Source organism: Pristiophorus japonicus, chromosome 1 (genome assembly GCF_044704955.1).
Source record: "Pristiophorus japonicus isolate sPriJap1 chromosome 1, sPriJap1.hap1, whole genome shotgun sequence".
Lineage (NCBI taxonomy): Eukaryota > Metazoa > Chordata > Chondrichthyes > Pristiophoridae > Pristiophorus > Pristiophorus japonicus.
This window is the reverse complement of record NC_091977.1, coordinates 115,076,538-115,103,570: the sequence shown is the minus strand read 5'-3', so window position 1 is coordinate 115,103,570 and position 27,033 is coordinate 115,076,538. Positions and strand designations below refer to the sequence as shown.

General features: G+C 43.0%; 1 protein-coding gene across 3 annotated transcripts in view; it reads left to right on the top strand.

The window, feature by feature from the left end:
* LOC139230081 (transducin-like enhancer protein 4) overlaps window positions 1-27,033 on the top strand; it is a 210,638-nt gene that overhangs the window by 92,931 nt on the left and 90,674 nt on the right. Inside the window, exons 7-8 of one of the 3 annotated variants that reach the window (XM_070862001.1) lie at window positions 9,780-9,815; window positions 25,345-25,525. In XM_070862001.1, the coding sequence (XP_070718102.1) occupies window positions 9,780-9,815; window positions 25,345-25,525 (217 nt within the window). Of the gene's footprint in view, window positions 1-9,779; window positions 9,816-25,341; window positions 25,526-27,033 lie in introns of all 3 variants that reach the window. The other 2 variants (XM_070861924.1, XM_070862065.1) reach the window with 2 other exon arrangements.

Below are 27,033 nucleotides of genomic sequence, written 5' to 3'. Positions count from 1 at the left end.
TGCTCTTGGCGACGAGACTCGAGGTGCTCAGTGCCCTCCTGGATGCTCTTCCTCTATTTTGGGCGGTCTTGGGCCAGGGATTCCCAGGTGCCGGTGGGGATGTTGCACTATATCAAGGAGGCTTTGAGGGTGTCCTTGAAACGTTTCCTCTGCCCACCTGGGGCTCGCTTGCCGTGTAGGAATTCCGAGTAGAGCGCTTGCTTAGGGAGTCTTGTGTCGGACATGCAGACGATGTGGCCCGCCCAACGGAGCTGGTCGAGCGTGGTCAGTGCTTCAATGCTGGGGATGTTGGCCTGAGTGAGAGCACTGACGTTTGTACATCTAGCCTCCCAGGGAATTTGCAGGATCTTGCGGATACAGCGTTGGTGGTTCTTCTCCAGCGCTTTGAGATGTCTGCTGTATATGGTCCACGTTTCTGAGCCATATCGAAGGGCAGGTATCCCTACTACTGCCCTGTAGACCATAAGCTTGGTGCCAGATTTGAGGTCCTGGACTTCAAACACACACTTCCTCAGGTGACTAGAGGCTGCGCTGGCACACTGGAGGCGGTGTTGGACCTCGTCATTGATGTCTGCCCTTGCTGATAATAGGCTCCTGAGATATTGAAAATGGTCCATATTGTCCAAGGCTGCACCGTGGATTTTGACCGGGGGGCAGTGCTGTGTGGCGGGGTCAGGTTGTCTTTCGGATGTTTAGTGTAAGACCTATGCTTTCATACACCTCGGTGAAAGTGTTGATAATGGCTTGGAGTTCGGCCTCTGAGTGTGCGCAGACGCAAGCTTCATCTGAGTACTGTAGTTCGATGACCGAGGATGGGACGACCTTGGATCTAGCCTAGAGGCAGCGAAGTTTGAATAGGTTCCCATTGATTCTATAATTTAGTTCCACTCCAGCGGGGAGCTTGTTGAGAGTGAGGTGGAGCATTGCAGCAAGGAAGATTGAGAAAAGCATTGGTGCGATGACACAGCCCTGCTTGACCCCGGTCCAGATATGGATTGGGTCTGTGGTGGATCCATTGGTCAGAATCACGGCTTGCATGTGATGGTGGTGCAGGTGGAGGATGGTGACAAACTTTTGGGGGCAGCCCATAGTCCCTCACGGTTGACGGTGTCAAAGGCTTTTGTGAGGTCAAAGAAGGACATGTAAAAGGGTTGGTGCTGTTCCCTGCATTTCTCTTGTCGTTGTCGCGCACAGAAGTTCATGTCCGTTGTACCCCTTGGTGGACGGAATCCGCATTGCGACTCTGGGAGGAGCTCTTCAGCCATAAGAAGATGATGATTGAAGAGGATTCTTGCAATGACTTTCCCAGTAGCCGACAGCAGCGAGATTCCTCGTAATCATAGTATTGCCAACCCCATTGCCTCATAAATTAGGAGACACGCTTTTTTAAATCACGAGATTAGGTTTAAAAATCATGTTGCTATGTTTATCCCATCCCAATCCCTCGCTGATCTTTGCATCCAGACTGGAAGCGCATTTGGCTGTTACTAACCAATTACTGAGTTAAGAATATAAGAAATAGGAGCAGGAGTAGGTGGATCGGAGGCCCCGTTGTCACTCACAGGCCGGCCTTGCTCTGCTTTTGACGGTTAATCTTTCCAGAGCATAGCTGGGTAATTACATTATTTTGTGAAAAAATCTTCCACTATGAAATGCAACAATTGCATTTTTTTTTCCAAGAAAGGAAAGGATGATTTAATTGTTACATAAACTTGTCTTTCTCAACAATTGATATAGCAAAACATTTATGCAGCAGCAAGGGTATTAATACTTAACTCAATTATATCTTGGTAACATTTTGAAATCCTTTTGAGCATTGCTGCAAGATACCTAGTTTTGCTTGGATTGGAAACGGGGCGTGACAAAATTAAGGTACACCAGATAAAAGTTCACAGGGTTGGGGGTAATATATTAGCATATGGATAGAGGATTGGCTAACTAACAGAAGGCAGAGAGTCGGGATAAATGGTTAATTCTCGGGTTGACGACCTGTAACTAGTGGGATGCCGCAGGGATCATTGCTGGGACCCCAACGAGTTACAATCTATATTAACGACTTGGAAGAAGGCACTAAGTGTAACGTAGCTAAGTTTGCTGATGATACAAAGATGGGAGGAAAAGCAATGTGTGAGGAGGACACAAAAAATCTGCAAAAGGACATTGGCAGGCTAAGTGGGTGAAAATTTGGCAGATGGAGTATAATGTTAGAAAGTATGAGGTCATGCACTTTGGCAGAAAAAAATCAAAGAGCAAGTTATTATTTAAATGGAGAAAGACTGCAAAGTGCTGCAGTACAGCATGACCTGGGGGTACTTGTGCATGAACCACAAAAGGATAAGCGATCAGGAAGGCCAATGGAATCTTGGCCTTTATTGCAAAGAGGATGGAGTATAAAAGCAGGGAAGTCTTGCTACAGTTGTACAAGGTATTGGTGAGGCCATACCTGGAATACTGCGTGCAGTTTTGGCTTCCATATTTACGAAAGGAAATACTTGCTTTGGAGGCAGTTCAGCGAAGGTTCAATTGGTTGATTCCAGAGGTGAGGGGGTTGACTTATGATGAAAGGTTGAGTAGGTTGGACCTCTACTCATTGGAATTCAGACAAATGAGAGGTGATCTTATCGAAACGTATAAGATTATGAGGGTGCTTGACTGGGTGGATGCAGAGAGTATGTTTCCACTGATAGGGGAGACTAGAACTAGAGGGCATAATCTTAGAATATAGGGCTGCCATTAAAACAGAGATGAGGAGAAATTTCTTCTAGGGTTGTGGATCTGTGGAATTTGCTGCCTCAGAGAGCTGTGGAAGCTGGGACATTGAATAAATTGAATACAGGAATAGTCAGTTTCTTAAATGATAAGTGAATAAGGGGTTATGGAGAGCGGGCGGGGAAGTGGACCTGAGTCCATGATCGGATCAGCCATGATCGTATTGCTTGAGGGACCATATGGCCTACTCCTGCTACTATTTCTTATATTCTTATGTTTGTTGACTTTCTTTTAAAAATGTTGCAATTACAAATTTGGGAAAAAGCTTTAATCCTGCTTGACCCGAATTTCTTTCATTTTCTTTAATTTTTGCCATATCTTTCCACCATGTATTGTCTGCTTTATTTGACAGGAAATTTACCAGTTTACAATCCCCTCGTGCAAAACAGGAACCAACTAGAGGGCTGGCCATCCTAGACTGGGTGATGTGTAATGAGAAAGGACTAATTAGCAATTTTGTTGTGCACGGCCCCTTGGGGAAGAGTGACCATAATATGGTCGAATTCTTTATTAAGATGGAGAGTGACACAGTTAATTCAGAGACTAGGGTCCTGAACTTAAGGAAAGGTAACTTCAATGGTATGAGACGTGAATTGGCTAGGATAGACTGGCGAATGATACTTAAAGGGTTGACGGTGGATAGGCAATGGCAAACATTTAAAGATCATATGGATGAACTTCAACAATTCTACATCCCTGTCTGGAGTAAAAATAAAACGGGGAAGGTGACTCAACCATGGCTAACGATAGAAATTAAGGATAATGTTAAATCCAAGGAAGAGGCATATAAATTGGCCAGAAAAAGCAGCAAACCCGAGGACTGGGATAAATCTAGAATTCAGCAGAGAAGGACAAGAAGTTTAATTAAGAGGGGGAAAGTAGAGTATGAGAGGAAGCTTGCGGGAACATAAAAACTGACTGCAAAAGCTTCTATAGATATGTGAAGAGAAAAAGATTAGTGAAGACAAACTTAGGTCCCTTGCAGTCAGATTCGGGTGAATTTATAATGGGGAACAAAGAAATGGCAGACCAGTTGAACAAATACTTGGGTTCTGTCTTCACGAAGGAAGACACAAATAACCTTCCGGAAATACTAGGGGACAGAGGGTCTAGTGAGGAGAAGGAGGAACTGAAGGAAATCCTTAGTCAGGAAATTGTGTCAGGGAAATTGATGGGTTTGAAGGCCGATAAATCCCCGGGGCCTGATAGTCTGCATCCCAGAGTACTTAAGGAAGTGGCCCTAGAAATAGTGGTTGCATTGGTGATCATTTTCCAACAGTACATTGAGTCTGGATCAGTTCCTGTGGACTGGAGGGTAGCTAATGTAACACCATTTTTTTTTTTAAAAGGAGGGAGAGAGAAAATGAGTAATTATCGACCAGTTAGCCTGACATCAGTAGTGGGGAAAATGTTGGAATCAATTATTGAAGATGAAATAGCAGAGCATTTGGAAAGCAGTGACAGGATCGACCCACGTCAGCATGGATTTATGACAGGGAAATCATGCTTGACAAATCTTCTGGAATTTTTTGAGGATGTAACTAGTAGAGTGGACAAGGGAGAACCAGTGGATGTAGTGTATTTGGACTTTCAAAAGGCTTTTGACAAGGTCTCGCACAAGATTGGTGTGCAAAATTAAAGCACATGGTATTGAGGGTAATGTACTGACGTGGATAGAGAACGTTGGCAGACAGAAAGCAGAGAGTCGGAATAAACGGGTCCTTTTCAGAATGGCAGGCAGTGATTAGTGGGGTGCCGCAGGGCTCGGTGCTGGGACCCCAGCTATTTACAATATACATTAATGATTTAGATGAAGGAATTGAGTGTAATATCTCCAAGTTTGCAGATGACACTAAGCTGGGTGGCGGTGTGAGCTGTGAGGAGGACGCTAAGAGGCTGGAGGGTGACTAGGACAGGTTAGGCGAGTGGGCAAATGCATGGCAGATGCAGTATAATGTGGATAAATGTGAGGTTATCCACTTTTGGGATAAAAACACGAAGGCAGAATATTACCTGAATGGCGGCAGATTAGGAAAAGTGGAGGTGCACGAGACCTGGGTGTCATGGTACATCAGTCATTGAAAGTTGGCATACAGGTACAGAGGAGGTGAAGAAGGCAAATAGTATGTTGGCCATCATAGCTAGGGGATTTGAGTATAAGGGCAGGGAGGTCTTACTGCAGTTGTACATTGCCTTGGTGAGACCCCACCTGGAATATTTTTTTCAGCTTTGGTCTCCTAATCTGAGGAAGGACGTTCTTGCTATTGAGGGAGTGCAGTGAAGGTTTACCAGACTGATTCCAGGGATGGCAAGACTGACATATGAGGAGAGACTGGATCGACTGGGCCTGTATTAATTGGAGTTTAGAAGGATGAGAGGGGATCTCATAGAAAAATATAAAATTCTGATGGAACTGGACAGGTTAGATGCAGGAAGAATGTTCCCGATGTTGGGGAAGACCAGAACCAGAGGACACAGTCTAGGGATAAGGGGTAAGCCATTTAGGAGTGAGATGAGGAGAAACTTCTTCACTCAGAGTTGTTAACCTGTGGAATTCCCTACCGCAGAGAGTTGTTGATGCCAGTTCATTGGATATATTCAAGAGAGAGTTAGATATGGCCCATATGACTAAAGGGATCAAGGGGTATTGTGAGAAATCAGGAAAGGGGTACTGAGGTGAATGATCAGCCATGATCTTATTGAATGGTGGTGCAGGCTCGCAGGGCCGAATGCCCTACTCCTGTACCTATTTTCTATGTTTCTATGTAACAGGAAAAAGTCCACGACACGATATCACACTGCTCCTGTTCCGCCTCTAATCTCCGTCCGTAGCCTCTGTTTTATAAAAATAGTTTGTTGAAGTAGTAAATGCATGGTCAAAGCTTTCCATTCATTCTATATAAATTAGTAATGCAACTTTACACAAAGAGCATAATCTCCTTTTTAATTGCTTCTTGATGAAGGCCTCAACCAGAAACACAGCACTTTACAGCAATATCCAGTGTGATTATTTGCACTCGTATTTTGTGTCCTTCTGCGCATGTGCGCATTGGACTCCGCCCCCTTTTTGCGCTTGGGGCTTGATTCGGTCATGCATGCCCAGTATGATGTACGAAGAAGCCGGGAGTGGGGCCAAACTATGAACCGCGTGGAGTTCACTGCCGCAGAAGCTGTTTCTAGCTTTTGGATTACCTTGAGGACTTTTGCCTAGAATATCATTGATTATCTACACAAACATTTTCCTGGCCTTCAGTGGGAGAGAAAACATCGGAGGTGGAGGTGGAGGGGGGTGGGGTGGGTGGAGAAAGCGAGAGAGACTAAGAGAGAGTGAGAGACTGGGGGGTCGGGGGGGTGGCGCGGGGGAGAGAAAGAGGGTATCGGAGGGGAGAGAGGGAACTCTGGGAAGACAGAACATGTTCTTCCAACCCCACCCCCATTACACCCACACCCGATTTCTTGGAAATCTCGGTGCCTGTGTGACAAGGGACATCATTGGAGTGGATGTGACGACATTGGAGTGGATGTGACGACACTGTCACTATTCACTTCATACCCAAAAAACAATGTGACCCATACACAATGCCCCATCCATGGTGCAGCAGGGCTTGTGGGATCAGGAACTTGGGCTGCGAGGTTGTCAGGAATTTGGGCTGGGTTTGGGGTGGGTGCGTCAGGAATTTGGGCTGTGGGGGCGGGTGGGGGGTGTGGAACTTGGGCTGGGGTCAGGAACTTGGGCGGCAGAGGAGGGGGGGTGGTGTCAGGAACTTGGGCTGGGATGGGGCAGGAATTTGGCTGCAAGGTTGTCAGGAACTTGGGATGGGGGAGTATTCTCCTGTATGGAGTCGGTAGTCAGATAGGCGTGAATTACACTTTACAAAGTCACTGAGAACTTGGGCAGTGTGGTTCTAATTACACATTCCAGGTAAACTGCTGGGTGTGTCTTATCCTCCAAGGGGACCAGTCATCATTCAGGTCATGTGTCCAAGGGGACCCAATCAGAGCATTGTTCTGTTGTAAATAACTAACTCCTTAACTGTCATTGTAGTGGAACACAATCTAATTTCAATCATTAATTAACCCACCATTTCTCCCCCTTAACACTTCTCCGCATCACAGTCAAAAACACAACACATTCTCTGCATTATAAAATTGTACCTGTACTTGACCTTCACTCTACAGTACAGGCTACTGCTTCAATCTCACTGAGAAGCAGTGAAGTACCAATGTTTCTATGCAACAATCTGGCCCTGTTGTACTTCAACATTGATGCTCACAATTAGTCAAACAACCTTCAGAAACGCCTAACTCTCGGGATAAACGGCTATTTCGCAAGTGTGGAAAAAATATACATGATTCGCGCATGTGCAAAACGGTATATTAATCGCCAGATTTAGGCATTCCATCACGAGTGAAACTTTATTTCATTGAAATTGCGTCTCACGCGATGGAATTGTGAGAGTTGGCAATACTATAGCCAGACATCAGTATAAATAGATGTGAATACCCATAATCTGTCTGATGTTTATCTCCAATATTGAGAACAATCTTCAATTATCGGAAGGTATGGAAATGGAAACCTTTGCCACTAGCTACTAAATTCGATTGTTAAACAGCTCTGATACTCTGAAGTAGTAGGCAAGAGAGCTATGCACAATTGTGCAAAGTGGGAGCGGAAAGAAAGAAATCAGAGCTGTTGTAATATCTCTGGTTGCAGTGTTCCTGACATTACATACGTATTGAGTGCTAATTATCGGAATCAAGCCAGCTATTGGGAAACTGCAGAGTAGTCAACAAAAGCAATCCCAATCATGAAAGCAAATTAGACAGTCAGCTTCACGAGATTGAAACATATTGGCTCAGCAGAACACAGCAATAGTTATGACCGGAGTTTCCTTTTTGGCCAGCAAATATTTTTTTTACTTTTTACAAATTTTGCTAAGTATGCAAACACAACTATGTAAAAAGTTAAATAATTCACACAAAAATCATTAAACTTATCAATAAAATTCTCCATTGCCTGTTGGAAGTTAGTCCGATAACGTTTTCCCTCGGATGCCTGGTTTCTCTCTTGGACTGGGGTTTGAGTTTTACTACTTTTTCTTCTGGCCGGCGGGTCTGTAAGCAGAGGCCACAGATTTAAGATAATTGGCAAAAGAAGCAGAGGGGAGGTGAGATTTTTTTTTCATGCATAGAGTTTTTGTGATCTGGAATGCACTGTCTAAAAGAGTGGTGGAAGCAAATTCAGTAGTAACTTTCAAAAGAAAATTGGATATATACTTGAAAAGGAAAACATTTCAGGGCTATGGGGAAAGTGTGGAGGAGTAGGACTAATTGGATAGCTCCTTCAAAGCTGGCCTAGGCATGATGGCCTTAATCTGTGCTGTATAATTCTATTGTATAAATCCACTAACTTTAAAGTACACACAGGAAAATATACCCAAGACCTTAGAGTCTGCATGCTTCAGTTATATGCTGCCTTTACCAATTGAGGCTCACTGAAGCCCAGTCAGGAAATCTTTCTTGAAGATCTGCAGTAGTAGAGATGACCCTATCATCCATTATGTAAGTAACAGAAATATCTGCGTGGTGGGAAGGATTGAAAGTGGAATTAATCATACGACAAGATCTGAACTTCTGGTCTTTATGGCTTGATTTTTGCCAGAACGTTCCAAAGCTTGATTCTTGATATTCTAAGTTAGCTGATCTTGGTTGGGGCACTGTGGTTGGCCTCCATGCTTTTTTGCTAGTGAAGGAAAAATAAGCTAGGGCTGATGTTCCTGGTGTGCTATTGAGTAACCTCTGCTGAAAAATGTGCATGTGATGACTAATGAGGGCAAGATTGGCTTTATCTGTGACCTATTCCATGTTTGGATAGCTTGCCTACACTCACTGTATAGGCTTGCACATGAAGTACCACTTTGCAAGGCTGCCAGCACCCACTGAACTATACCCCAGCAAAAGTCTATACTCTCGGGAGGGTGGTGGTGGTGGGGAGAGAGATGGCACAAGTTGAGGGCAGACACGAAAGATTCTGGCCTGGAAATACCAGAAATTGTTCAGGTTCTGGAAATCACGTGCCTCCTACCTGATTATCTTATATACCTGGCTGAACCAGACTTTTCATAACCCCTGCATCCTATTTGACTCTGAGCTGAGCTTCCGACACCATATCCTCTCCATCACCAAGACCACCTACTTCCACCTCCATAATATCATCCATCTCTGCCTTGCTTCAGGTCATCTGCGGCTGAAATCCTCATCCATGCTTTTGTTGCTCAATTCGACTAGACTCGATTTATTCCAGTGCGTTCCTGACCAGCCTCCCCTCTTTCACCCTCCATAAACTTAAGCTGATCCAAAATTTTTCTCGCAGCAAGTCCCATTTCCCCCATCACCCCTGTGCTCATGACCTACATTGGCTCCTGGTCCAGCAACACCTCGATTCTTACATTTATTTATTTACATTTTTTTTTAAAATTCCCTTCATGTTCAGATCCCCCCCCTTGGCCTCACTCCTCCATATCTCTGAAACCTCCTCCAGCCCTACACCCTCCCAGAACTTCTGTGTTCGTTCACCTCTGGCCTCTTATGCATCCCCCTACTTCCTTCATCCCACCATTGGCGGTCATGCCTTCAGAGGTCTCGGTCCTAAGGTCTGGAATGCTCTCCCTAAACACCTCTAATTATCTCTCCTCCTGTAAGATGCTCCTTTAAAACCTGCCGCTTTGACCAAAGTTTTGGTCACGTGTCCTAAAATCTCCTTATGTGGTTCAGTGTCAAATTTTATCTGATTATGCTCCTGTGAAGCACCTTGGGATGTTTTACTACATTAAAGGTGCTTTTCAAGTGCAAGTTGTTATTGAGACTCACCAGTGAGGCATCTTACTTGGGTTGTACAGGGAATGTTGAAATAAGCCAAAATGTTTTCTTAAATAGTTTACAAGAATTTTCAAGACAAGTATGAAAGAACATTATCATGCTTGGCATTAACTTTTTAATCTCTACCATAGCACACAGAGAAGAGAAGGTTTCAATGCTGGCTGTTGGTGAGTCTGAGAAGTGTTGAAATTAAGATCTACTAACTGACCATGATCTCTTCAAATTAGCATACTATCGTGCATCATTTTGCTTACAGCATAGAAAATAGCTATAAGCAACACTGTCAACAATTTCTCTCTCTCTCTCTCTCTCTCTCTCTCTTTCTGCTTTTTCTCTCTTTTTATCATGCTTGCCCTCTCTTGTGCCCGCTCGTTTTGTGCTCTCGTGCTTACTCTCTATCTTTTGAGCTTTTTTTCCCCCCAAGTCATGAAAAGTGAAGAAACATCTTTACATTTTCAAGGTTAGTGATTAAGGCAGAAACTATGGCCCCAAGTTTCCACAAGATTTGCTTCTGATTTTTAGGAGCAACTGGTGGAGAACGGAGTATCTTAGAAATCGCAATTCTCCACATTTAAGTTTTCTGCAGTTCTAGTCATGTAGAACAGTTTCACTTTGGAACAGAATTTTTTTTCAAAAGGGGGCGTGTCCAGCCACTGACGCCTGATTTGAAAGTTTCCACAGTGAAAACGTACTCCAAATTAACTTAGAATGGAGCAAGTGAAGATTTTTGTAGGCCTGAAAAAACCTTGTCTACACAAAAAAATCAGACGCAGGTTACAAATTAGGCGTCTGGAACGAGGTGGGGGGGGTGGAAGGGAAGTCTTTACATTCTACAATAAATCCTTAGTTATACTTATAAAAATATTATACAAATAATTCCAACCTGAATAAAAATTTATAAGCAAAGAAAAGATTAAATAAACCATGTTCCTACCTGTGTGAAAGTGCTTCAGGCAGGGAGAAGGCTGCAGGAAGCCTCACAAGTTGAGGCAGCCGTTCCCGACGGCAGGGGGGAGGGAGGCAGTGAGGAGGCAGCTGTTCCCGACGGCGGGGGGGGGGGGGGGGGGGGGGGGAGGGGAGGCAGTGAGGAGGCAGCTGTTCCCGACGGCAGGGGGGGGGGGGAGGTGGAGGAGGCAGTGAGGGCCCGACCGACGGCGGCAGGGAGGAGGCAGCCGTTCCCGACGGCAGGGGGGAGAAGGCAGTGAGGGCCCGACCGACGGCAGCGGGGGGGAGGCAGTGAGAAGGCTGCAGGAAGCCTCAGAAGTTGAGGCAGCCATTCCCGATGGCAGGGCGGGGGAGGCCCCCCTGCCGTCAAGTCGGGCCCGTCGGGAAAGGCTGCCTCAACTTCTGAGGCTTCCTGCAGCCTTCTCACTGCTGCAAGAAGCCTCAGTGCTGATCATGGAAGGGCAATGTGGTTTTATTAAAAAATTTTAAAAATTGAACAGCTACAAAGAACTACAAAAATGGCCGAGTGCCAATGTTTCCTTCACACTGCGCATGCGCGAACGCTCCAGCGCGAACGCTCCAACGCGCAAACGCCGGGTTGCCGGCACAAAAAAACCTCATTTAAATGGTACCCGCCCCCTCCTACTTACAAAATCGGCGCGAGTGGTAGGCTCCGCCCCCTGGGCGCCGCGCCAAGCTGACATCGAGCTGTAAAGCGCTCGAGAATAGGGCGGTTTTTTTCAGGCGCGTTTTCGGCGCGAAAAACGGGCGCCCAGCTCGGAGGGGCGCCTGTTTTGCCGCATGTGGAAACTTGGGGCCTATAGCTTGGAGTTTCTTCGCAACAGCTGCTACTTCACTGCCATAACTTTGTTGGAATTGCGCCAGAAAATATTTTTTTTGCTGTACTTTGGGCAAAGTTATGGTGGTAGAGAGGGAGTGGCTCCTACAAAATTCATGGCTTATTGTCAACAATCAAGATTAGATTGAATAAGTGAATGAAGGAAAAGAAGATGAAGCAGTAAGGAGATGAGAAGAATTTTTTTTGCAGCAAGTTATGATCTGAAATGCATTGCCTGAAATGGAGGTGGAAGCTGATTCAAGTAAGTTTCAAATGGAAATTGGATATATTCTTGAAAAGGAAAGATTTGCTGGGGAATGGGGCTAATTGGATAGCTCTTTCAACAAGCTGACATGGGTGCAATGGGCTGAATGACTTCCTTCTGTGCTGTATGATCCTATGTATTTCTCTTTCTGTCTCCTTCCTTCCTGGTTAAGAAGACATATGGAATTCTTGCCTTTATTAGCTGAGGCATAGAACACAAGAGCAGGGAGGTAATAATGCTTGAAGTGTATAAAACACTAGTTAGGCCACAGCTTGAGTATGCATGTAGTTCTGGCCACCACATTACAGGAAAGATGAGATTGCACTAGAGAGGGTACAGAGGAGATTTACGAGGATGTTGCCAGGACTGGAGAATTTTAGCTATGAGGAAAGATTGGATAGGCTGGGTTTGTTTTCTTTGGAACAGAGGAGGCTGAGGGGAGACCTTACTGAAGTGTATAAAATTGAGAGGCCTTGATAGAGTGGATAGGAAGGACCTATTTCCCTTAGCAGAGAGGTCAACAACCAGGGGGCACAGATTTAAAGTAATTGGTAGGAGTTTTTGAGCGGAGATCTCTTCACCCAGGGGTTGGTGGAGGTCTGGAACTCACTGCCTGAAAGGGTGGCAGGGGCAGAAACCTTCACCACATTTAAAAAGTACTTGGATGTGCACTTAAAGTGCTGTAACCTACAGGGCTATGGACCAAAAGCTGGAAAGTGGGGTTAGGCTGGAAAGCTCTTTGTTGGCCGGCGCAGACACGATGGGCCGAAATGGCCTCTTTCCGTGCTGTAAGTTTCTATGATTCCTCCCTTCCTTCCCTCCCTCCCTCCTAATATGGATCTGACACATTCCTCATTGTGGTGTTTGACTTTCTGACTCTCTTATGTTGTATAAAACCCTTTTTCAGTGTATCTTCTGTCTATTCATTTTTCCCACAGTCACTGTAATACATGATCCTTTACCTATGAAGTTAATTTCTATCACTTGCCTTTTTTAGAAGCAAAACTACACAATGGTAATGGATACTGATCAGGGAAGAACAGATTGTAAGGGCAGCAGAGGAACACACAAGTGTGACAAAAAGAGGACAATTGGAAAACAGCATCGGATTGGCCCTGGGAAGGAATTGAGTGATTTTTACTGCCTAAGCGCATTCATGAGAGATTGGATCTGGGAGACCGGCAGTTCAGGCTCACTGTGTAGAACTGAAATTTGGGAGTATTGCAGGGAAGGAGCTGAAGTCTGGGACCACAGTGGAGGAAGCAGGAGTGTACATCCTGTGAGATGGGGGCTGGAAATATTGGGCCCAAGTTTCCACACGATAAAAAAAACGGGCGCCCCGCCGAGCTGGGCGGCCGTTTTTCGTGCCGACAACAGCAGCGGAAAAAAAACGCACGATTCTGGAGCGCCCTGCAGCTCCATGTCTGCTTGGCGCGGCGCCCAGGGGGCGGAGCCTACACTCGCGCCGATTTTGTAAGTGGGAGGGGGCGGGTACCATTTAAATTAGTTTTTTTCCTGCCGGCAACGCTGTGCGTGCGTGTTGGAGCGTTCGCGCATGCTCAGTGTGAAGGAAACATCGGCACTCGGCCATTTTTGTAGTTCTTTGTAGCCGTTTAATTTTTGAACATTTTTTAATAAAAGCACATTGCCATCAGCACTGAGGCTTCTTGCAGCAGTGAGAAGGCTGCAGGAAGCCTCAAAGTTGAGGCAGCCGTCCCCCCCCACCCCCGGCGGGAACGAACGGCTTCTTCCTCCCCCCCCCCCCCCCCGCAGAATTCTCCCTGGCTGAAGCACTTTCACACAGGTAGGAAGATGGCTTATTTAATCTTTTCTTTGCTTATAAATTTTTATTCAGGTTGGATTTATTTGTATAATATTTGTATAAGTATAAATAAGGATTTATTATAGAATTTAATGACTTCCTTTCCCCCCCCCCCCCCCCCCCCCTCACCTCGTTCTGGACGCCTAATTTGTAACCTGCGCCTGATTTTTTAATGTGTAGACAAGGTTTTTTCAGTTCTACAAAAATCTTCACTTGTCCATTCTAAGTTAGTTTGGAGTACGTTTTCACTGTGGAAACTTTCAAATCAGGCGTCAGTAGCCGGACACGCCCCCTTTTGAAGAAAAAATTCTGTTCCAAAGTGAAACTGTTCTAACAGACTAGAACTGCAGAAAAAAAAATGTGGAGAATTGCGATTTCTAAGATAGTCCGTTCTCCACCAGTTGCTCCTAAAAATCAGGCGCAAATCATGTGGAAACTTGGGCCCATTGAGGGGTGCTGAGATTTTAGAGCACTCTGCACAGGCTAGGGTCTAAGAGAGCTCCAGAGCATGTGGGATATTGGGATATCCCGAGACTGCACTATTGGGGGGAAGTCTGGGGTGACTGCTGGGGCATGTGGGGTTTGGTATCTCAGAGAGGGAGGTTTGGGGCTGGGAAAAGGAGTTTATATGAAGCCTCATTATATCACTTAAACTCTCCAAAATATTTCACAGATTATATGTAAGTCCCGGAGTGGGTTTGAACCCACAACCTACTGACTCGGAGGTGGGAGTGTGATCACCAAGCCATACAGACACTACGTAGCTATTGGGTGAGGGAGGAGAGGCAGCATAGAAACATAGAAAATAGGTGCAGGAGTAGGCCGTTCGGCCCTTCGAGCCTGCACCACCATTCAATATGATCATGGCTGATCATGCAACTTTAGTACCCCATTCCTGCTTTCTCTCCATACCCCTTGATCCCTTTAGCCATAAGGGCCACATCTAACTCCCTTTTGAATATATGTACTGGAACTGTCCAGGATCACAAAGTGTCAGCACATGTGCTTAAAAAAAGCAGTCATGATTGCATAAACATCATCGATGATGGTTGCAGCTTCGACAGAAAGCACCATATGCACAAATAGTGGTTTCCCAGAGGATGGACAGTCATTTGATCCTGCAGGAGAGAGCCACAAAATATAATGGGAAGGAATCACCAGCTGAAAGATACGAGAGGGTCGATCTATGGGGCAAAATTTACTGGATACATTTCGAACAGGACTCTGGAGTGTTCTGTTTCTGCTAAACATTTTCTTTTAGCAATTTCAGTGTGCATGCGTTTCCAAAACGCTATGGACTCGTGCTTTAATTTTATAGGTAGATATATTAATTTTTCTTTGTTGCTGTAGATTCTTCCCTTCTGCCTGCAGAGAGTGCTGCTCTCTCTGGGAGTTCAGGAATGATAGTGTGATGCATCACTATCTCTGCCTCATGAACTCCGAAAATCATCTATTCTCGGTATAGAGAATACACCAGCTTTGGAACATGGAAATATGGAGACATACCTGCCTTTCCCTATTGTGCATATATACACACAAACTCTGTGCATTCCTCTTTCTACCTGTGCTTGCACTTTTGTGTGCAGGTGCATTGCTTGACTCTCTACACCTCTTAATGTGGTGACACATCACAAAGTCATGAGACAGATACGGAAGTGCAGTGGTCATGTTACTGGACCAATAATCCCAAAGCTTGGACTAATAATCCAGAGAATACAAATTCAAATTCCACCATGGAAGTTTGAAAAGTGGAATTCAGTTTTTTTTTTAATATAGAAATAAAAAGATGGTATCAGTAAGAGTGACTATGAAGATGTCAGATTGTCGTAAAATTCCCACTGGTTCACTAAAGTCCTTTAGGAAAGGAAACCTGCTATATTTACCTGGTCTGGCCTATATTTGACTCTAGTCCCACACCAATGCGTTAATTCTTAACTGCCCTCTGAAGTGGCCTAGCAAGCCACTCAATTGTATCAAACTGTGCCACCACCTTCTGGGACAACTAGGAGTGGGCAATAAGTACCAGCTTTGCAGTGACGCCCACATTCCAAGATGTGGGATGGTTGCAGCAACATTGACTGTAATCTGGGGTAGGGTGTAATGGGGCACAAAATCATCTATAGAGTTGGGACTGGGCATGTCAGATGATAGAGCCACATTGAGCGAGTCAGAGTGGGGGAATCACAGCTACACTGATATCAGCTGACCAAGAAACCAATTAGACTCTCAAAATACTTCCAATGATTGCATAGTGGTTTTGTTTCATTTATAGTTGATATGTCAAGTCTGTATTCTGCAGTGCTACTTGGGTAGTCTCTCAGAGTGGTGTCAATTAAACGATTAAATGAAGTCCTCCAAGTTGTGCAATTAATATGAATAGGACACACATTGCTTGATATTTTGCCGACTATATCTGAGATTATCAAAAACTTTTAAATGAAACTGCATTGTGCAGCATTTGGCAGAGCTTTTTTTTTATCCCAGTAATTCTTTTCCATTTCTGAAAGCCTAAATTACCCTATGGCTACATGTTTGCAGCCAACAGAACTACTTCTCGCTTCCTGCTGCACGTCAAAAAAAAACTTTTATGGAAACGCAGATTGTAGGATAATGTCACGTGTGTGCGATTATTGTTGGGATAAATAATTGGCAACAAGTTCCAGTTTGCTGCCATGGAAATCTTCAATTTAAAAAAAAGAAGCCGCTAGATAGCTGCACCACCTCGTGAAAAAAGTTTACACATTTTAAAGGACGATTTGTTATAAACAAAGGACGCAAAGCTGATAGCTTCTTGTACTGATGTCCCCATCCCGCAAATACCTCAAATTAAAAATTCTCATCCTTCTGTTTAAACTCATCCATAGACTTTTCATGTCTCCTTTACTCGAACTCCCTGTGTGGTCGAGACCAGGGACTGCAGGGAGGATGAGCAAACTGACCACAGCACCGTGGTACAGGGGGCCATTCAAGTGGGGGAGTAAAAAGAAATGTTGTAGTGGTAGGGGACAGTATCATTAGGGGGATAGATACTGTTCTCTGTAGCCGAGAGCATGAGTCCAGAAGACTGTGTTGCCTGCCTGGTGCCAGGGTTAAGGACATCTCCTCTCGGCTGGAGAGGAACGTGGAGTGGGAGCGGAAAGATCCAGTTGTCGTGGTCTACGTAGGTACCAACGACATAGGTAGAACAAAGAAAGAGGTTCTGCTGAGGGAGTTTGAGCAGCTAGGGACTAAATTGAAAAGCAGAACCACAAGGGGGGGTAATCTCTGTATTATGACCTGAGCCATGAGCAAATTTGCATAGGGTAAATAAGATCATTAGAAATGAACGTGTGGCTCAAAGATTGGTGTGGGAGAAATGGGTTTTAATTCATGGGGCATAGGCACCAGGAGTGGGATAGGAGGAAACTGTTCCGTTGGAACGGACTTCATTTGAACCAGGCTGGGACTAGTGTCCTGGCGATTCGAATAACTAGGGCTTTAAACTAAATAGTGGGGGGAAGGGATCCGGTGAGCAGAAATTTTAAAAAAGTCGAAGAAAAAGGAAAAGGTAAAAGTGCAGGGTGGCGATAGGGGTAATGATAACCAGAGTGGGACAAGTAGGGACAGAGCATATACACAAGACAAAATTAAAAGCTCTATCTGAATGCACGAAGCATTCGTAACAATATAGATGAGTTAACGGCACAAATAGAAAAAATGGGTATGATTTGATTGTCATTACAGAGACGTGCTTGCAAGGTGACCAAGACCGGGAACTAAATGTTATGGGGTATTTGCCATTTTGGAAGGATAGGAAGAAAGGAAAAGGAGGTGGGGTAGCTCTGTTAATAAAGGATGAGATCAGTGCAGTAGTAAGAAATGATACTGGCTCTGTACATCTTGATCTTCTGTCAGTTTGGGGGCGATAAGAAGTAATAAGGGAAAAAAGTCACTGGTGGGATTGGTCTATAGGCCCTCAAACAGTAGCCACTCTGGCACAGATTATAAATCAAGAAATAATGGAGGTTTGTAAGAAAGGTACAGCAATAATCATGGGTGATTTTAATCTTCATATTGATTGGACAAATCAAATTGGCAAATTGGTAACCTTGAAGCGTTCATGAGTGTATGCCGGATGGTTTCTTGGAGCAATATGTTGTGGAACCAACCAGGGAGCAGACTATTTTAGATCTGTAACGAGTCTGGATTAATTAATGCTCTTGTAGTGAAGGCTCCTCTTGGGATGAGTGATCATAACATGGTAGAATTTCAAATTCAGTTTGAGGGTGCGAAAGCTAGGTCTCAAACTAGTGTCCTGAACTTAAATAACGGTATAAAGGCAGAATTGGTTCAAGTGGACTGGGAAAATATATTAAAGGGTAAGACTGTAGAAACGCAGTGGCAAACATTTAAGGAGATATTTCATAACTCAGCAAAGATTTATTCCAGTAAGAAATAAAAATGCTAAGATAAGGGTGAACCATCCGTGGCTAACTAAGGAAGTAAAGGCTGATATCAAATTGAAAACAAAGGAATACAATGTTGCGAAGGACAGTGAAAGACCAGAGGGTTGGGAAATTTTTAGTAACTAGCAAAGGACGACTTAAAAAAATGATAAAGACCGAGAAGATAGCATATGAGAGTAAACTAGCAAGAAATATAAAAACAGACAGTAAGAACTTCTACAGGTATATAAAAAGGAAATGAGTAGCTAAAGTAAACATTGGTCCCTTCGAGGATGAGGCTGGAGAATTAATAATGGGAAACAGGGAAATGGCAGAGACTTTGAACAAATATTTTGTATCGGTCTTCACGGTAGAGGACACTAAAAACAACCCCATAATTGATAATCAAGGAGCTGTGGGAGATAAAGTACTTGGCAAACTAATGGGACTAAAGGTAGACGAGTCTTGTGGATCTAATAGCATGCATCCTAGGGTCTTAAAAGAAGTGGCTGCAGAGATAGTTGATGCATTGGTTGTAATCTACCAAAATTCCCTGAGTTCTGGAGAGGTCCCAGCGGACTGGAAAACCATAAATGTAACACCCCTATTTAAGAAAGGAGGGAGACAGAAAGCAGGAAACTATAGACCAGTTAGCCTAATACCTGTCATTTGGAAAATGCTGGAGTCCGTCATTAAGGAAGTCGTAGCAGGACATTTAGAAAATCATAATGCAGCAAAGTGGAGTCAACATGGTTTTATGAAAGGGAAATCATGTTTGACAGATTTGCTGGAGTTCTTTGAGGACGTAACAAGCAGCGTGGATAAAGGAGAACCAGTTGATGTATATCTGGATTTCCAGAAAGCATGAGATCAGGTGCCACACAAAAGGTTACTACACAAGATAAGAGCTCATAGGGTTGGGGGTAATATATTCACGTGGATAGAGGATTGGCTAACTAATAGAAAACAGAGTCTGTATAGATGGGTTATTTTCAGGTTGGCAAATTGCAACTAGTAGGGTGCCACAGGGACCAGTGCTGGGGCCTCAACTATTTACAATTTACATTAATGACTTGGATGAAGGGACTGAGTGTAACATAGCCAAATTTGCTGATGATACAAAGAGAGGTGGGAAATCAAGTTGTGAGGAGGACGCAAAGAATCTACAAAGGGATATACATAGGCTCAATGAGTGGGCAAAAATTTGGCAGATGGACTATAATGTGGGAAAATGTGAGGTTATCCACTTTGGTAGGAGAATAAAAAAGCAAATTATTATTTAAATGGGGAGCTATTGCAAAATGATTTAGTACAGAGGGATCTGGGGGTTCTTGTACATGAAACATAAAAAGTTAGCATGCAGGTACAGCAAGTAATCAGGAAGGCAAATAAATGGAATGCTGGCCTTTATTGCAAGGAAAAGGGAGTATAAAAATTGGGTAGTCCTGCTCCAACTATACAGGGCATTGGTAAGACCACACCTAGAGTACTGCATACAGTTTTGGTCGTCTCATTTAAGGAAGGATATACTTGCATTGGAAGCAATTCAGAGAAGGTTCATGAGGTTGATTCCTGAGTTGAAGAAAGGTTGAGCAGGTTGGGCCTATACTTCTTGGAGTTTAGAGGACTTAGAAGTGATCTTATTGAAACATAAGATTCTGAGGGGGCTTGACAGGTTAGATGCAAAGAGGATGTTTCCCCTCATGGGGGAATCTATAACTAGGGGGCATAATTTCAGAATAAGGGGTCGCCCATTTCAAACAAAAATGAGGAGGAATTTCTTCATTAAAAGGGTCGTGAATCTTTGGAATTTTCTACCCTAGAGAGCTGTGGAGGCTGGGTCTTTGAATATATTTAAGGTGGAGATAGACAGATTTTTGTATGATAAGGGAGTCGAGGGTTATGGGAAGCGGGCGGGGAAGTGGAGTTGAGGCCAGGATCAGATCAGCCATGATCTGATTGAATGGCGGAGCTGGCTCGAGGGGCCAGATGGCCTACTCCTGCTCCTATTTCTTATGTTCTTAAGACCCTCCTTTAAAATCCACCTCTTTCATCAAGCTTCAGTTCAACCCTGCTAGTATCTCCTTTCTTTGGTCCACTGTCCATTTTTTCCCCCGTTTACACCCAGTGAAGTGCTTTGCGATATTTTTCCATGTTATAAATGCAGGTTATTCTTCTGCCCCTCCCCGTCCCCTGCACGCATGTGGCTTGTATATGCTTATATATGCACATATATAATGTTATGCATGTATATATCGATATATTATATGGCTATTGCATAGTTAACTCATTGTACTTGATATTAAGATTGGCAAATGTTTCTTCAGATGTTTTAAGGAGGTGGTCAGAGAAATAGTTAATAAAGGGAATTCCTTTTACTCCTGTCCCACTTGACTTTGCCAAATAAATTGTTTTTAGAATCTTAAAATTAACTGCATGAATTTTTAATCATGCACCTTTGTATGTATGTGCTACAGTCACTGCTGTATCAGTTGAGCACCAATTGTTTCTCCTTTTTATTTTAAAGCATTTGCACAAATTCTAGCAATAATTTCTGCAAATTGTTATATGGTAACATTTTTAAATAGAATTAGATCATGTATGTAAACGTAAATTTAAGTTTTCAACAGATAGGAGAGGGATGTTATTTTCTGTTTTGTTGTAGAAATGGTATTGCGGTTCTCAAAGGATTAAGATAGGAATTGACCAGTAGGCCATCTAATAATTGGATTAATAAATCTGTGAGCATGTCGTATGCCAGCTGATCCTGATTGAACCAGACAAAGGGCTGGAAATTCATCACCTTTCCGTCCATTTACCGGCGGAAAACAGTTTAATCCTGAAATGCTGCCCAACTTGAAATTACCGCCCAAATATTGCCGGTGGTAAATTAATCAGTCATTTACCGCCGGCAGTAAACAATACCACCCGCCCATTTTTTAACGTTATTTTGGTGTCTTTCACCGTGCAATGCCAAAATACCGCCCAAAAATACAGCTGGTGTTAAATTTATCAAATCGCCCATTTTTACTGCCGGAATAAAATACCGCCCAGAAAACTCGGGTGTTACTTGATCGTAGGGACGCCATTTTGAAAATCAGAGGATCTTGAAGGAAGGCTGTTTGAAGTTATTGAGAGTTTTAAAGTTATTTGTGAGTAGGATTTAAAGGGTGTTTGAAGATATTTGAGAGAATCTGAGCTCATTGTAATTAATTTAAAGGACATTTGTGGATATTTGAGGGCATTAAAAGGAATGGGGCCTGTAATTTCTGTGCCAATATTGCTGACTACTTGCATGCTGCGGAATAGAGCTGGAAGAAAGTTTATTGAAGAGCATTATGTGCCCAAACAAAGACTTATGAGGAGGAGGCCTTACCCACAACAAATTTTCAGGGAGATGCGCTCATACCTGCATCTGTCCGATACACAATGTGTTAGAAGGCTCCGTTTCCGAAAAGAGGTGATCAATGAGATATGCCAGCTCATAAAGGCACACCTGCAGCCTACCAGCACCAACAGGACCGCACCGCCTGTCGAGGTGAAGGTGACTGCGGCACTTGCCTTCTATGCATCCGGCTCCTTTCAGGCATCAGCTGGCAACATATGCTGCATCTCTCAGCATATCATACATCGCTGCATTCGCTAGGTAACTGATGCACTTTACGCAGGCAGGATGGACTTTATAAACTTCCCAATAACCAGCGAGGCACAGAGTGAGAGGGCTTTGGGTTTTCAAGAATTGCTAACTTCCCCAAGGTTCAGGGTGCCATAGACTATATGCGCATTGCCCTGTGAGCACCTTTTAGAAGAGCCAGAGGTTAACCAAAACTGAAAGGGATTCCACTCCCTAAACCTGCAGCTTGTCGTCGACCACACACAGCGCATCATGGCAGTAAATGCCAATTTTCCAGGGACCATCCATGATGTGCCCAATTGGTGCTCACTGCTTGCATTTTCCATTCAAATGAAGCCTGATACTGAATTGGGCTTGCAAAGTAATCACTATTGCTGCGCTGACTAACCACCCATTTTTGGTCATAAGTCATATTTCTCCTGCGACATTTCAACACACGATACAAATGCAGAGCTAATTTCCAGCTTATTCCCATGGCTTTACCTCATTTTATATTAAAGTAGTTCTTTTGACCAATCAGGGTCAAGAATACCAACATTTGTTTTTATTTTGTTAATAAAATCGTTGACATCTGCAACCTAGAAAATTGAGAGTTGTATTGAGCTACAGCAGGCATATCACTTCAAAGTTCCTGTGCTGAAAATACCTTTATTGTACAAACCACAGCTACTTGGAACAGTGTGTCCAAAGTACAGCTTATGGGCCACATGTGACCCATGAACCTTTGTCGGATATGGCCCACAAAGCCCAGGCAACTCCATTCTTTTAGCATGTGTATTTCCCTCGCTTTACTTTGTCCTGCTTGAATTTTGACTCATTGGCAGTTTGAAAAGTGCTGTTCCCTCTTTGGTGGGAAAAACCCTAAATCAGAACACCCAGATATGTTACATATTAGCAGTTTGCAATGTATGCATATTAATAGACATTGATTTGGTTTAAAATCTTACATATGGCTCACGAGGCTCTATGGTATGCACCTTAGCGAGACAAAGGGCTTGACACTCCTGTGCTAGGATATGAAAAGATTATCCAGTCACTCGGAAATCCATTGTAGGTTCACTTTAAGTAAAGTTTGATCTTTCGGTCATGGAGACGTACTGTGTTCCAGAAGATAATTTGTTTAAAACCTTTGCAGTGCAACATTTTGTTAAAATTTGCTGTAATCCTTTATTACACCTGTGCTGCTTGAGCTTGATCTATCTTTTCCTCTGTCTCCCTGCAAATGAAATCATATTCCCTTAGATTTAAATTGTAGATATAAACATCCTTCTTTTTAATGTACTTACATATTTTATTTTAAAAAAAATTGCAGCAGTTTGCTCCAATTAAATAAATGGTTGCATTTTCAACTAAATTAAATTATGTTACAGCTCATTGAAGCTAATGTAATAAAGCTAATATTGAAGATTGATTTTTAATATGTAATCAGGTTCACTTAAATGTACAAGTGTATTATAATCCTAGTGTTTGACTGAGGCAATCCTAATGCATTTGATATTTATGCCTTGATATGTTTCATTATATATTCAGTATTGTCCAGAATAACTTGCATTACATTGTATTACCCACCATTCACCCGACAATAGCAGCAAACCATCTACCTATCAATGGTTAGTACAGTGCAAAGCTTGATGCAGCTCTGGCTGAGGTCAAACACTCGAATACTAACCTCTTGAGGGCTTTTCTATATGTTGCCAGTGTACTGGTAAAACAGACTTTAAACTCTTGTCAGTGCAGCTAGTGGTGCATGCATCACAGTCCCACTCAAATAAACCTGTCACAACATCGACTCACTGGGTAGCAAAGAGTACAAGGGGCAGGCCTCTAGCTTTTATTCGAGCATTACTAAACGTGCACAGAGTACGCAATTATTTCAGCATTATTGAGCAAGCCTAAGGACCTGAAACTCTGCTACATCAGATTTCCTTTAGTAATTTGCTGAAGTACTGCTAAGGACACTCTGAGGGCTTTAAATAGTGGCTGCATTCAAGTTCCTTTCTGGGTTATTAAAATCACTTTTCTCACATGTTGACTCTTGCTGTGCAGTTAATGCTGAGAAGATAGTTTTTATACTTATTAATTTGTTTAGCAAGTTTCCTGTTGAAGTGGGACTGAGGCTTATTTTTGTCAGTATCTTAATACAGCTTCTTTCAGTAATGTGCTTTTTGTTTCATTTGGAGTACTTTGAATTTTATAGCATTTGAATATGTATGTCACGACAGTAGTTGAGTCTTAAATTTACTGTAATCTTTTATTTTTATTTATGTACTGTATTAAGTGCTAATTACATCTGCATTTTTATTAAGTTTCATGTATGTTCATCATTAATCTGGGTTTTTGGAGCTTTTATAACTGCAGTATTTCTCCACAGCCTACAATTTCAAACTTAATTGCATGAATTACAAACTCAAACTGGTCCACCATCTATGTGTCTGAGGGTTTAGCCATGAGCTTGAAGCAACTCGAAATTGGAATTCAAAATATTGTAAATTTTTGTAGGGGAAGAGAATATCCAGAGCATCCACCACGCTCGCCGAGATCTAAAGTTTTAGGGTCTTTTTAACTTGTTACAAATATAGCTTCAAGTTCTGTACAAAACTGACATTTCATTTACTTTACTGAACATCTGCATTTGTCCCAGTTGGATCTGTTTGAGTGATTATACATTGGCAGATATAGGTATTAGGCCATTAAAGAAGGCATTTATTGCCCCCAAATTTAAATTGATTATTAAAAGTAAATAGTGATATAATTTCAATGGTACAATATTGCTTTTAAAATAGCTATTCCAAATGGTGGATGCTGTGTGAAAGCACAATTTTTATATTGCTGTAAACAGCATGCAATAACTGCATGTAATGAATATTTGTAAATTGACATTTGGGCCTCGATATTAAATCGCCCCCCTCAACGGGCATCAGAAGGTCGGCAGGGTGAAAAAAATTTAAAATCCGAAAACATGTCCCAAACCCGCCACATAAGTTCCTGTTGCCATTTTTATGGAACACTTCATTGACGTATTTAAATCTCTCAATGCAATTGGGAGCCAGATTTAAATGTAACTGTTGCCGCGTGGGTTTTTCAGGGCTCGGGAAACTTAGCAGTAAAAGGAAGGTGAGTGCTGCTGGCTCAAGAGGTTAAGTGCCTTTTACAGCACTCCGTGTGGGCCGGAGGAGCAGGAATGCCCCCAACCCCCGCCGTATCAAGAAAGCCTTCGGCTTCCCATTTGCGAGTTGCAGGCCTCTCTCTTTTCCCTTCCTGCCCCGATCTCTCGATCCTTCCCTCCTGATAGCCCTCTCTTTCCACTCTCCCATCCACACCAAGTCCTGATCTCTTGCTCCCGACCGACCAATTGCTGAGGACCGTCCCCAAGGATCGCCGTCTGCGGCCTTCTGCTGCTGCTGCTTTTCCCACCGGGCAGCTGACCAACCTTTCAATTTGTCTGCCTGCCGTGCAGGAAAAGGAATATAAAAATTATGAGGTCCTGCCATTAAATTCAGCAGGACCTCCACGTCCCCAGTTCTGCCGGTTTTGCCGGATTTCTCCCCACTCCCCCACATCCTCTCCACCTCCCTGTAAATATCGAGGCCCAGGTCTCTACTAAATTTCTAAAGTGGAAAAGCCAGTATAAGAGACACTGCTAATTCAATTGCATGATTGTATTTTTGAGTAAATGTGCTTTTGATTTCATGTACTTTTTCTAATTGCTTGAACTTTTTCTAATTTCTTCATACATTATGTTCATACAAGTTAATTCTTCCACAGCAGCAACAACAGCTACAGGCCCAACATCTATCCCACAGTCATGCACTTCCAGTACCTCTCACCCCACATCCGTCTGGGCTTCAGCCTCCAGGAATCCCTTCTGTTGGAAGCAGTGCAGGACTATTGGCATTATCCAGTGCTATGAAAGATGAGAAAAAACATCATGATACAGACCACCAAAGAGGTAAACAATGCTTGAAACTGCAATTGATTGAAGATTGGTATTTTAGAAATGGGAACTTGGTTGTTAATCTCTCACATCTTTAGGAACATAGGAACAAGAGTAGGCCATTCAGCCCCTCAAGCCTGTTCCGCCATTCAATTAGATCATGGCTAATTTGAATCTTAACTTAATCTGCTCGCCTTGGTTCTGTAACCCTTAATACCCTTGCCTAACACAAATCGATCAAGCTTAGTTTTGAAATTTTCAATTGAAACTGATTCTTTCCCTTCCCATTTCTACAGTGTAGCTCTTGAGATTTAAAACTATATTTTGAAGTTGTAATATTTTTAGCAAAGGAAAAACATTTGATTAAGTATGAAATAAAGCAAAACTAGAGGTCATCAATATAAGACAGCCACCAAGAAATCCAATAGGGAATTCAGAGAAACTTCTTTACCCAGAGTGGTGAGAATATGGAGCTTGCTACCACAGGGAGTAGTTGAGACGAACAGTATAGATGCATTTTAGGGGAAGCTAGATAAACATATGAGGGAGAAAGGAATAGAAGGTTATATTGATAGTTAGATGAGGAAGGATGGGAGGAGGCTTGAATGGAGCATAAATACCGGCATGGACTGGTTGGGCTGAATGACCTGTTTCTGTGCTGCATTTTCTGTGTAATTCTATGAAAATGTATAAAATTTACAGGCTTTTGGAGTGGGGGAGACTGGATAACATATTTTCCACCATGCAGTTTTAGCATCAGTATTGCCTTGTTATTCCAACTAGAGAGCAATTGCATTATTCAGTGTAGCACTTCATGGCTAGCCTTATCTCGCCAAGTTTGAATACAGTAGCTAGTTGATGCCAAAGAAGGAGTGTTGATGTATATTCATGCAGGTTGGGGGGGATTAGCCATGAATAAAATAGTACAAATTAATTAGATTAGTCAATCTACATACCTTCTAGATAAATTGAGAGAGAATGCTATAACTAAAATAAGGCATGTTTATATATCTTGAACATTTGGAAATATGGATAGAAAACAGTTTTCTGAATGATCCTCTTAACTGATTATCTTGTTGTTTAATTTGTATTTCTTATTTATTGTGTGGAATAATAGTTTGTATTTTTTACAGCCAGAGCCTTTTGTTTTTTGTTATAGCAACAAAGCACCAAATTTGCCAAGTTAAAGCAGCTTGATAACCCCTTTACACTACATGGTTGCCTCTGATGGGAAGGGAACTATAGGAGATAAAGCTGTAATGTAAACAACCTTGTGCTAGTGCTGTTGGAAGGCATCAACATTCTCCTTGAGAGAGGATTTTTAGGGGGCTCTTATGGAAAGAGTTGCCAGTGACTAAGCTAAATGGCTCCCAAAAGTGGCACTTACATCTAGTCTACCATCAGTGCTCTGCCTACAAGTGTGCTGAACTTGCTGCTCCCCCTCTTTTTCCCTCCCCCCCCCAATATTCTTTGTAGGGTAGCTGTGTGCAGTTTTGCCATAGCTGGCCGGTACGAACTGGTAG